This window comes from Polypterus senegalus, chromosome 16 (genome assembly GCF_016835505.1).
Source record: "Polypterus senegalus isolate Bchr_013 chromosome 16, ASM1683550v1, whole genome shotgun sequence".
Lineage (NCBI taxonomy): Eukaryota > Metazoa > Chordata > Cladistia > Polypteriformes > Polypteridae > Polypterus > Polypterus senegalus.
The window spans coordinates 73,470,240-73,482,583 of record NC_053169.1 but is presented as its reverse complement, the minus strand read 5'-3'; the positions used below and the strand labels follow the sequence as shown (position 1 = coordinate 73,482,583).

General features: G+C 37.9%; 1 protein-coding gene across 3 annotated transcripts in view; it reads left to right on the top strand.

Moving 5' to 3' along the window:
* Positions 1-12,344, top strand: part of cep68 (centrosomal protein 68) — a 75,847-nt gene that overhangs the window by 42,967 nt on the left and 20,536 nt on the right. For all 3 annotated transcript variants that reach the window (XM_039738003.1, XM_039738001.1, XM_039738002.1), the window contains exon 7: positions 5,628-5,771. In XM_039738003.1, coding sequence (XP_039593937.1) covers positions 5,628-5,771 — 144 coding nt within the window. The remainder of the gene's footprint in view (positions 1-5,627; positions 5,772-12,344) is intronic.

The window sequence follows — 12,344 nt, the reverse complement described above, 5'->3', positions numbered from 1 at the left end:
GACTAAGGCGATTTCTAAGAATGTTGTGATCAATGGTGTCAAATGCGGCACTCAGATATAAGAGGATGAGAACAGATAAACGACCTCTGTCTGCATTTACCCGCAAGTCATTTACTACTTTAACGAGTGCAGTTTCTGTGCTGTGATTTGTTCTAAAACCTGACTGAAATTTATCAAGAATAGCATGTTTATTGATGGTTCATTTAACTGCATAATGACTGCCTTCTCTAAATTTTACTTAAGAAAGGCAGGTTAGAGATGGGTCTAAAATTTTCAAAAGCAGAGGGGTCAAGATTATTTTTCTTGAGTAGGTGTTTAACTACAGCAGTCTTAAGACAGTCTGGGAAGACCCCCGTATCTAATGACAAGTTTACTATGTCAAGAATATTATCAATTAGCACGCCCGATAATTCTTTAAAAAAACTTGTTGGTACTGGGTCAAGGACGCAGGTGGAGGGTCTTAGTTTAGATTTATCTGATTTACATAAAATAATTTCTCTCCTGGTGAAAGAATTTAATTTGTTTATGACGGAGTTTTGGGGCTTAGGAGGATCCGCAGTGTTGGGGAGATATACTATATTATTTCTAATATCATTAATTTTTTGATTGAAAAATACCTCACAGGTTTCACTGGAAGTATTTTGGAGGCATTCCTTTGTGTTACCTGGGTTTAGCAGATGATCAATCATAGAGAATAAGACTCTGGGATTACTAGCATTGTTATTTATAATCTTGGAGAAATAGCAGCGCCTCTCTAGACGGACTGTGTTATTGTATTCTGTTATTTTAACCTTCAATATTTCATAGTGGATAGTTAGTTTAGTTTTTCTCCATTTATGCTCAGCTCTCCGGCATGTTCTCTTTAAATCAGACACTCTTTGGGTCTTCCATGGTATAACAATGCTAAGAAGATTTTTTAACTGTCTTTTCAGGTGCAACTATGTCAACAGCAGCTCTTACCTTAGTATTACATTTTTCCACCTTACTATTTACATTATTCTCACTGTTATAGTTAGCACTATAAACAGACTGATTGCTTAGAATGTTTGTAAGTTTTAAAGCTGCTGATGAATCAAAGAAGTGTTTTTTAACAATATGCTCCTCATGAATGTTTTCTATCATTATTTCTATATTAAATAGTAAAAGAAGATGGTCTGATAGACCAATATCAATGACCTGCTTTACATCAACTTTTAGTCCTTTGGTACTGTAATTACTAAGTCTAACTTATGACCTGCTTTATGTGTAGGCTGATTAACGAGCTGTCTGAAATCAAGAGTCCAGGAGGTTCATGAATTCTTTTACTTTTTGCTCACACTGATTATCGATATAAAAGTTAAAGTCGCCAACTATTAAGAGTGTGTCATAGTTCGTAATTAAAATTGACATTAAGTCTGAGAATTCCTCAAAGAAAGACGCGTTAAATTTAGGAGGTCTATACACGGATAATACTAGAAAGTGAGAATCTCCATGAATAACAACGGCGAGATACTCGAAGGACTTGAATTTACCAAAAACTGACATCTTTACACTTTAACCGGCTCAAGTAAATGTTTGCCAAGCCACCGCCTTTCTTTCCTTGGCGATCCGCACGAGTAAAACTGTAATTCGGAGGTGCAGATTCGATTAAAACAGCCACGCTGTCTGAGCTAAGTCATGTTTCACTTAGTGCAATAAAATACATTTTTCTATCACTAATAAGATCGTTGATAAAAAACATCTTGTTAGTTAATGCTCTAACATTTAATAGTGCCATATTTAATATTTTGGCGGAGCAGAGCTGAATTCTATGTGTGTTATTGGTGTTTGGAACAGAAACTTTATTAGTTATTTTTGTTAGCGCCACTCTGTGTATTTTTTATTTAATCTATAATCTGTTTTTATAGTTGTTCATCTCAAGTAGTAATTGTAATTAAATTATTAGTGTTTATGCCGCACTGTGTAGATTTTTTACGTGCATTAAGATTGGTTATTAGAGTAGTAATGTTGTGCACTTTTTTAGGCAATTATCATGTCCTAGTAAAGCATTAGCATTACGGTTTAGAGTAGAAATAGTCAAGAGAGACGAATTACATTAGCTTTTTTTTCCAGAGAGGACCTGGGCGCCGAATTTATTCGGATGCAGGCCATCCCGCTTGAAGAAACGCGGCCTTTCCCAGAAGAGGTCCCAGTTGTCGATGAACCCAATGTCTTGATTCTCGCAGAAGCTTTTCAGCCAGTTGTTTAATCCCAACAGACTGTAATATTCGTTTGATCATCTAACGAGAGGTAGTGGACCTGGGATGAAGATCCTTGCTGATGGGGTCCTATCCTTCATGTCTTTTAATTAGTGCTGCGAAGTAAGCCTTGAGAATTTCCAACTGTTGGTGCCTCACGTTGTTTACGCCGGCGTGTAATATAATGGATCCCCCTGCCCTGTTCTTGTGCTTCTCGTCGACTTTTGGCGCACGTCTCATCACATCTTGGACACGAGCTTGTACAGCCGCTGTCCTTATTGTAACTACAAGTCTCTTCTGCTCGCGTTGTGATCACTTCTCCATTATCATAAATATACACCTGACCGAATTGTGTTTTCTTTGAAATTAAACTTGTCGTTGCTTTAACTGTTGCAGGACCGCAGATTCTCATAGTGTATGGTCCATTATTGTGCAAATCTATGTTTTGCGCATTGAATTATGCGAAGGCGAAAAGACTTTGTTTTCTGCTCTTTGCCTTTTATTTCTGACCTTGCTTTGTCCTGCTATTTTTTCAATTACACCTGGCCCTGATGATTAATTTCCTTTGCGCTAATGCGATCTTTACTATCTTTTTTTGATACTGTAGTGACTGACGTAATAAAGTGTTACAAAAGTTCTACTTGAACAATCGGTGACTTCGTAACCCCAAACACAACTTTCTAGTACCCTCTCCAACCCCTCATCCCTCGGGTCTCAAACCCCCTTCCCGCATTAATCAATACCCTGCTATCAGTCTTCCGTACTGTACTCTGCTGTCCCTCAATCGGACCTAACAGTCACTTAAAACAATAAAGGCTTCTGCCTGGCTGGGACGCTACAATACTTTCAAATTTTACTGCTTTCATATTCTTTACCTTTCTGTGCATGTGTATCTTGCCATCGTTTGTTTGAGCCTTTCGAATTCCCCTACTTTCATAATCTCTTATCTGCCTTTTTTTCTCTCCAGCGCTTTTGGGTCTCTTTTCTCTGTGCTGCTCTTTCTTCTTTGCTTAGTCGTTGAGGTTTCATCTAGAACGTATTGTCCTTATACGCTTTATATGTGGTGAGAGCACAGGATCTGTGTGTGCTACGTGCTTTTACACGACTGAGTGTTTTGCTCTCCATTCTTTTAGATATTGTTTACGTCTTGCGGGTCTTTTAAGTGTCTTCCGAGAAGATCACGTCTCATCACCCTGCTTTTCCTTTCCAGGATTTTTTTTTATAATAGAGAGATAACAAATATGCTTTATCTGTAAAATCAGTAATGTGTTTTTTTTTTTGTCACTTAGAAAGTTGAGGGAAAATTTAACTGATATATTATGGTGCACAAAACAAATAAACTGTATATTTAGTGCATGCTTTTATATGGAACACAGAAGATAACATCATGTAAATTCACTGAAGAAAAATGTAAGCTGATCTAAGAAAGCTTAGCATGATCTTCTGAACAGAGGCACTATAATTCTGAATTACTTACATTAGTATAAGTGTGCATTGAATTTAATTGAGGAGTGACATGATAACACTTTTTTTTTCTTTATTATATACTTGGAGAATTTAAAGTGTGTACATAAATGTTTCCGTTTTTTTTTAAATTCTGGGGGCTTTGCCCCCTGCTCTATTTGCTCACCAACCACTCACCCACCGCCAGCACTGCTCACCATTGTGAAGAGGGGGGCTGAATGCACCCCAAGGGGACGTGGCCGCTCGTCTGATACCCCTCTTAAATGGTGATACAATGGGAAACAAATAGTTTTTTTTTACCTCCTCTTTGCTCGATCAGCTGCTGGCTTGCTGCTACTGCCATGCCGTGTGATCTGCATCTCGTGCGGTGCTTAGAACGTTTAGAAGTCTGTACAGCATCTGTCCTTTTGTTTCATTGCCTTGCCTTCTCTTCTCCCCCAGACATCCTCAAACATTTGATCTCTTTTTTGCTGTTCTGTTATTTCACTGAGTAATATTTTCCATTTGTTTGCACTAATGCAATCTTTACTATCATTTTTTTTTTTAGACTTTCGAATTTTCAAAACTTCCATTATCTCAAACCTGCTCTGCATGTGTATAGCGCAACATTTTTGAATTCTTTACAACATTCTACTTTGTCTTTTTCTGGCCCCAGGCATGGTTAAATCTCTTGGCACAAAGTTGAGTTTTGCAGAACATGAAGGTCACGTCTTGTTTCTCTGAACAGGTCTTGTCTCGTCCCAAGTTTTTTTTATATAATGGAGAAATTTAATGTTTTGTTTTTAATTGTCTGCTATAGTGCTTAGAAGATGGGTGGCATTTTGTCCCAGAGCTTAGCACTGTTTCTTGCACTGGTCCAGTCACTGTTTGTGTGTTAGTTTTTGTTCAGGTGCTGCAGTTTTCCACCCATCTTGCCTAAGACACTGTTTTACATTAATTGTTGACTCTAAAATGGTCTAATATGTAAGCGAGTCAAAATAGATCTTACCTTTCTTTATGATGTTCCCTGTAACCATGAATTTGGGTAAGCCAGCTGTCAGCCAGATATCTCTGGCACAAGTTAACATAATAACATGGCAAATGGAAAGATTGTCTTTCCCTCTTGCAGATATTCAGTGTATGATTAATTGTGCAGTGTTTCTATATACAATTTCAGATTTTTGAAATGGTAGACTTTTTTTTTTATTTTAGCTGGAGGGATTTTATTAAAACCACATACCTTTATTGAATTATTCAATCCAGAGTGCCTTAACAATAAAATATAATGCAGTAAAACAAGGCCATGAAGCCTTCACTTGTATTGTGTGCCCCTTAATTCAACACTTTATTGTTATCAGTGACCATTGTCTAAAATGTGTTTCAGCTTCTTCTTGGGCATCACTGGTGTAGAGGTTTGTCTTTCCTGGAACCAATTCAGGATTTTGTGACTTGTAGCATCTCACATCCTACAAGAATGATGTTCAGGGCTTTTGTTGGCATTGCCATGCGAACATTTAATTGCTGTCAATATGTTTTTTTGGATCACTACCAGTAGAAGAACATTTAAATAAATGTTAAGCACAGAAATGACCTCACATTACTGTCATGTTTAAAGTAAATCATTAATTAATGCCTGAAATTTGTTAACCAAAATGTAAATAAATGGAAAAAGAAAGGTTAAGACACAGTGTAATATGAAAATGCTGCTTGCTTTATAATCTATGGCCAGTTTATTTTGATAAAAAATATTTAGGTTATGTTCTTTATACAGTTATCTATATTGTAAAAGCTGTTTAAACATGTCTTACTGTTATTAGATACATCATAAAATGTTTGTAGAAATGGTAAATCTTAAACCATGCTTTTGAACTGCAGACATGGAAGACATTGATATTGTTTTTATTATGGCAATCGGTTGAATGAGTCAATTTGATAATACCTGATATCACTATATTTGTGTTTGATTAGTTTTGAAGGAATCCCTGAAAATGATTGAAAAACAGTCAGAAGCTCTGGAACACCATACTGAACACCTTTACAGATCAATTCTAACTGCCATGGAATGTGTTAATGAGCAGCAAAGAGAAGATTCTGATCTGGAAAGCAGCTCAGGTAACTAAGCTTTTCATTCAAATACATTTTTGTCCAGGAGAGAAAAAATATCTGTTAAAAACCTGTGTGATGGTTATTTAAAAAGACATTAATTATGGGGGAATTCAAAAGTCACGTTTGTCTATTACATGGCCTGTGTTATAACTTTAAAACAATCAAGCATGTCTATAAAACTATGCATCAGGGACTCACCATTTTATATGGTGGTATTAATTAAAAGAGCAATCTAAATTATATTCTCACACTCAGTGTGTATCATTCATCCATCTCATTTTAAAATTGGTGGCAAGTGCTGTACTTGAAATAAACTGTATTCTTTAACAGAAGTAAAACCCTGTAATTTTTTTTGATATGTTAATCTTTGCAACTGGTTCTTGGTGTATATTTCTAAAACCAATCATCTTTAAGCAGACAATATTGAATATACTGTATATTTAAACTGTTAAAACACTGATGCTGCTCTGATATTTAGCTTAATCTCTATGCGATTGTTACTATACAATCTTGCCCTTGTTATTTATGCTTGTTCTTGTTATATAGATTTGTTAAATGAATACATGTGAATAGAACATGCACAAAATATACTTTGAGTTCACTGATTCGAGCAGCAGAACTGGAGCTTTAACATTTGATAGACGCCGCTCAACATGGCACATCCAGAGCTGTTGTGTAAAACACTCCAATAAATTAATCGATCTGTGGTGATGAATTTTGGGCTCACTGTTTGCAGAGCTACCCAAAATGTCAGCCGTATCATCCATGTTAGAGCATCATGCCAACTTGAGCAAATCTAAGGGATGTAACACTAGGACTAGCAATGTGACATGTTTACTCTTGTGTGGGTATTTGTAAGTGCATCATACACTTTTCGTCAATCATTCTCAAACTCAAGGTGAGCCCCTTTCGAGCAGGACAGAGTGCTCTCAGGGTAAGAAAAGTACAGTATTTAGAAAAATGGACATGATCTGTTTTTATAATCCATCCATCCATTAACCAACCCGCTATATCCTAACACAGGGTCATGAGGGTCTGCTGGTGCCAATCCCAGCCAACACAGGGCGTAAGGCAAGAAGCAAACCCCGGGCAGGGTGCCAACCCACTGCAGTGTTTTATAATTGTTCTTAAATTTCCCTTTAAAAAAATAATAATGCATTTTATTTATATAACATATTTCCCATACTTAAGGTGCTTAAGATACAAATATTTTCTGCTTAGAAGAAAAAACAAATAAATACAGGATTAAAACAGAATAAACCAGAGTATAATGTTAATTGAATACTAAAAGAAATGCCTGAATAAATCCGATAATTTGTGATATAACACACACACACACACATTATCCTGAGCATCGGGACAGAGAAGTTACCTGAAAGAAGGGGCAAAATGTTAGTTATGTTAAAAGCCTTCCTAACAGATGAGTATTAAGTTGTTTTTTAAAAGATTGATTGGAGTCTGCTGATCTAATTAATTTCGGGAGGTCATTGCAAAGTCTCTATACAGCTGAAGGCCCTGTCACCCACAGGGACCCAGAGAAGGCGAAACATGGTGGGTGTGATGTTCTTGTTGTTGCTGATTCGTGTAAGGACTCTTGCAACTGAGTTTTGAGTTAAGTGGAGATGTGATATAAGATTTGAAGGGGCACCTGACAGGAGGGAGTTACAATATTGATGAAGGATGTTATTAAAAGTATGGTCCAGTTTCTCAGCTTTAGAAAAGGAGAGGAAAAAGTGAACACAGGATATGCTTTGGTGGTGAAAGTAAGAAAATTTCTTAACGTGGTTTATGTAAGAAAGAGAGAGTAAGAAAGGGAGGAATCAAAATTGACGCCAGGATTCCTTGCATTTAACAAAGATCTGATGATATTACTGCCAAGAGTGACTGAGAAGGAGCTCATTTTCTTAAGTTGTGCTCTAGTGCCAATCTGCAGTTCAGTTTTGTTGCAATTTAATTTTAAAGTGTTTTGCTTCCTCCAGGTTTTAATTTCACTGAGGAAAGTTGTGAGCTGCGAAGGCGCTGATTAAATTTTACTTTTATCACTGAAATAGAGTGGAGTACATCTGCATAAAAATGATAACCCAGTCCAAAGCCATGAATAATATGTCCAAGGGGAAGCATACCAATACAGAAGAGCAGAGGGCCGAGGACAGAGCTCTTAGGAACTCCTTTTGTGACAGGTGCTGAGCTGGACCTTCTGTTGCCAAGGCTAACAAACTCTTGCTTATTGGTCAGATAGACCATTATCTGACCATATCCAGAACCTAAACCACTGGAGGGCAGTACCAGACACACACAAAATGTTCTCCATTTTGGACAGTAGAATGAATGTCATGTCTGACAGTGTCAAATGCTGCACTGAAGTCTAGCAAAATTAATAGGCTAGTTTGTCTGGAGTCTGCTGCCATCAGCAAATCCTTGATTACCCGAAGCAGGGCTGGCTCTGAACCCAGACTGAAAGGGTTCCATCAAATTATTAAAAGTTAAGTAATTGGTGAGTTGGGAGGCTACAACACACTCAAAAACTTTTGACAGAAAAGGTAAGTGATAGAGGCCGAAAATTACTCTTTAACAATGAGGTTACAGAAGTGATTTTAAAAGTGACAGGCACAAAGCCAGTGTCAAGGGATGTAATTAATATTGTTTTAACAGTCAGGATTTAAGAAGTGTGGGGATGGAGTCAAGTACACAACTAGTCGGCCTCATCTTACAAAGTAGGTCATCAACAACAGATGTGCCTTGTGAAATTTTAGAACAGGAGCTGGATGGAGTGGGAAGACAGGGAAAGATATAAATGGACGATGGATGTATGTTAGTTAAATTACTTAGATCTTTTATTTATTATGGAAAAAGGGGAGGAAGTTTTCTCAGACTTCAGTACAGGAGGTAATTGTAACTCTAGAAGTATATTCAAGCAAAATTGCAAATTACTCGCATTGAAGTGAAAACTGTTAAGGGGGACTCTTGTTTTTGTTAGTTTCGAGTATAATATGTTGATTGACAGAGTTTGGCACATTCTAGAGCATTCAGTTATGGTAGTGAAGAAACTTGTGTCAGTTACCTTAGATACTATTTTGTAATTTTTTAATATCTAAAATAATATACAGTAGTGTCATGGAACCTATCTTTTAATACTTTATAGGGAAGTACCAATTATGTGTGCATGTTTTACCATTGCATAACATCAGCAGGTCAAAGTAAAAATCATTTGGTGAGTTTTGCACAATACGAATAAGAAGTTCCTTTTCGGATACAGGCTTGTCTGGGCAGTTTAGCTGTAGCATGTTATTACTACCACTTAAGACACATTAAATGCTACAGCATCAGAATACATTGTATATGTAATACCTAATCAAAAAGCTTAATAAGAATTTGAAGTGTAAATGTATATGACAGTTCTAAATTAGCAGCATCTGTGGATTCTTTGATTTAAGTTTGTGTTGAATCATTTCATTTCTTCTATGAGAGAAAAATAAGCTACACTTCTATACCACACATTTTAAATGAATAAATCACAGCCTCTTAAAAAACAAGCTTTATTTTCACCGTATATTTTTCAAAAGTACCCTGCATCTATTAGTAGCTTTCCTTGCTGCAGACATAAGGCCCCTTGCCTTTCTTTGTCAGTTTCTTTTTTACATTTTAATATCCTGTTTGTTTTACTGGATATTCACATGTATCCACATTCATATAAAACTCCATCTATCATTTGAAATGCAGAAACTGCTTTCTGTCAAGAGTGGTCAATGTGCCTTAACAATAAAGAAATACTTGAATGTTCTTAAGAGGGTTACCAGAAAACTGAAATTTGAGTACATATATGACATGCAGGTTCAGTATCAACTCTTTTAGGGCTGATAAGCAATGCTTTCACACATAAATCAACATAAAAAGTCCGTTTGTGCCTGTTGTCGGTACCTGTTTGCGGCAGCAGTGGATGCGCGGGGGCGTTTCGACAGTCGGCAGGAATGCACGGTGGGTTGGCTGCCTGGCTGTCTTTGTGAGACAGGTGCACACGGGTGGCAGTTGCAGTGAGACACAATATGTTTTGTACTTCCTGTCATTGTAAGTGTCTATCCTCCCAGGCGAATGTTGCCATAGGTGCATCAGCTATACGAATGTGTTCAGCACCACAGTCAGCTGGAGACCGATCAGCTGATGCTGGTACCTCACTTTCGTTTTCGATGTACGTCTCCAGATCTTGATTGCAGCTGAACTCACTGTGTCTGTGAAGCATTTGCGCAGCACCAGTTCTGTCATACAGCATGTTATTTGCTGTCATCCCCAGCAATGTTGTCTGGTAATCAGATATCCTCAGACGATGAGCTGAGCAACAGTAGTCATTAAGTTTGACATTCCCCCCTACCACAAGTTGTGTAATGTGAGCACTGGCCTTAATCAGCAGAAAAATGGAAAGGAAAATATGAATGCCTCCTCAGCTCAGCACTATGCTAAGTTTAACTGCAGTTATGTGGGCTGATGAGAGGTTTTGATAAATGGTCATATTTTCCAGATGAGAATTTCTGAAAGAATATCCACATCACCATCTATCCATCCATCCATTATCCAACCCGCTATATCCTACGTACAGGGTCACCACCATACAGTGACCTGGAATTCCAATGGTGCCAAGATATCCTTCCCATTATCCAAGTGAATCTAGTGGCACTAACGGCTCTTCAAGTTATTCTGGCAATAGGAATTTGGCAATGTAATTCTGGACATACAGATATCGAACCAAAAAGAACATTGTGTATGATGTAGGTGACAATATATTGATGTAATTTGTGGCATGACAAGTCCTTTATGTCAGGGGTTACAGTCCAGGAGTCGGAAAGGGTCATGTACATTATAAGAAGCCATGATGTTTGAAGTCATGCTAGGATCTGTAACCTGGCAACACTATGGCAATCAATCTGGTAAGCCATCTCCTTGCTGCCTCCTTCTCGTGCCAGGCAGCAATGCGGCCACACACCATGGCTTACAGGAAAAGCACAGCTGCTAACGCCACTGACACAGGAACGGCACAGCACAGGCTTCTGGGTCATTCTCACAGCAGGTAGCGAGTGAGGCACATTGCACAGTAATTCACATCCAAAGAGCTGGAGTTGCAGCATATCTGTCAGTGTGTCAGTTACAGAGAACAGTCATGACCTAACCGAGACTCATACCTTTGTGCAAGACCAAGAAGGCATGCCTTTTGGAATGTCACTTTTCACTGTCCAACACCAGCAAGAATATCCTCCACCCTTAGAGATAATATCTTTACCTGATGTCAGGGACCAAAATATATTTTTTTTCTGGTAGGTGTCTGCAGTTCACCGTCTCAGGAAACATTTTACCACAAGTGGAAAGTGCAGCAAAGTGTTACACCATACCATTCACTGGCTAACTGTATTAAGTGGTTGAGCCACACCATGAAGATAATGAGAGCCTCTTATGTCATAAAACTCCAACAAAAATGGGATAAATGACTACTTGATGTTGATTTTGCTCTTAGCTATGTGAAGCAACAAGTGAGACCTCTGTACTGTGTTTACTGAGAAGGCAGTTAAGGGCTGCCCTGGAGTGCTTAATATCCTCTCTCACTCAAATACTAAACCAAAAATCAAATTTGGCCATTACAGCAACTCAAGTAGCAAGTGCAGCAGAGAACAGTGGTAACCCAAAACAGATAATGCAGACTCTACAACAGTTGCCTGCAGCTGATAAAATATACCATTGGAGATCTTGTCTGCCTAGTGTCTCACACCTAACCCCCCCAACCAATATTGAAAGTCACTGCAAAGCTTGAATCAAAATGGTTAAATTAATAAAACAAATAGGACCTTAATCCACAAAGTTCAGTGAGACACAAATTCATTCTCTAAAACTAATATAGTAAATGTGGCCAATGTGAAGCCCTGTTTTACACTCGGGTTGGGACAAGGGGTGGTGAGTTTGTAACGATGCCGCATGTTTTGGAAAGTTTCTGATGTCCTTTTCATATGATGTTGTTTGTGTTTATATTGTGATGAGCTGTATACTTCTGGTATGTGAATTTAAGACAAGGACACTTGTTTGTGCAAGATTTTGTCTCTCCCAATCAACCTGCTCACATTTATGGAAATCCCTGCCCTAATCAACATTTAAACAGAAACTCTCAACTCAATAGGAGTAGGAGGAAGAATGAGAGGTCTACAATCAGGAAAGAACTTCTCCGGCTATAACATGTGCACCTACTACTACTAAGTGATTATTAGTTTGAAGACTCAACAACCAGGTTGGAATTCAAAACACATTGCAATGGCCATCAGCATGGACGTTGTCCTGACAGTGCCCTGCTGTGTTCACCTGACCATCTCCCTTCTACACAGAACTGATTTGTCCTTCACATATGAAGTCTCAGAACTGTTCCATTGCACTGAAGTGTAAATGCTTCATCCTCGGGCCATAATTATTTTATTTTGATTATTGCCATTGTTTCTGTGCTTTTGGACCTTTTACAGTATTTTCTGTATTTCAGTATTCCTTATTAGGTTTAAGAACTGTGTATGTATGTATGTATGTATGTATATATAGGCTATTGACATTGTACTG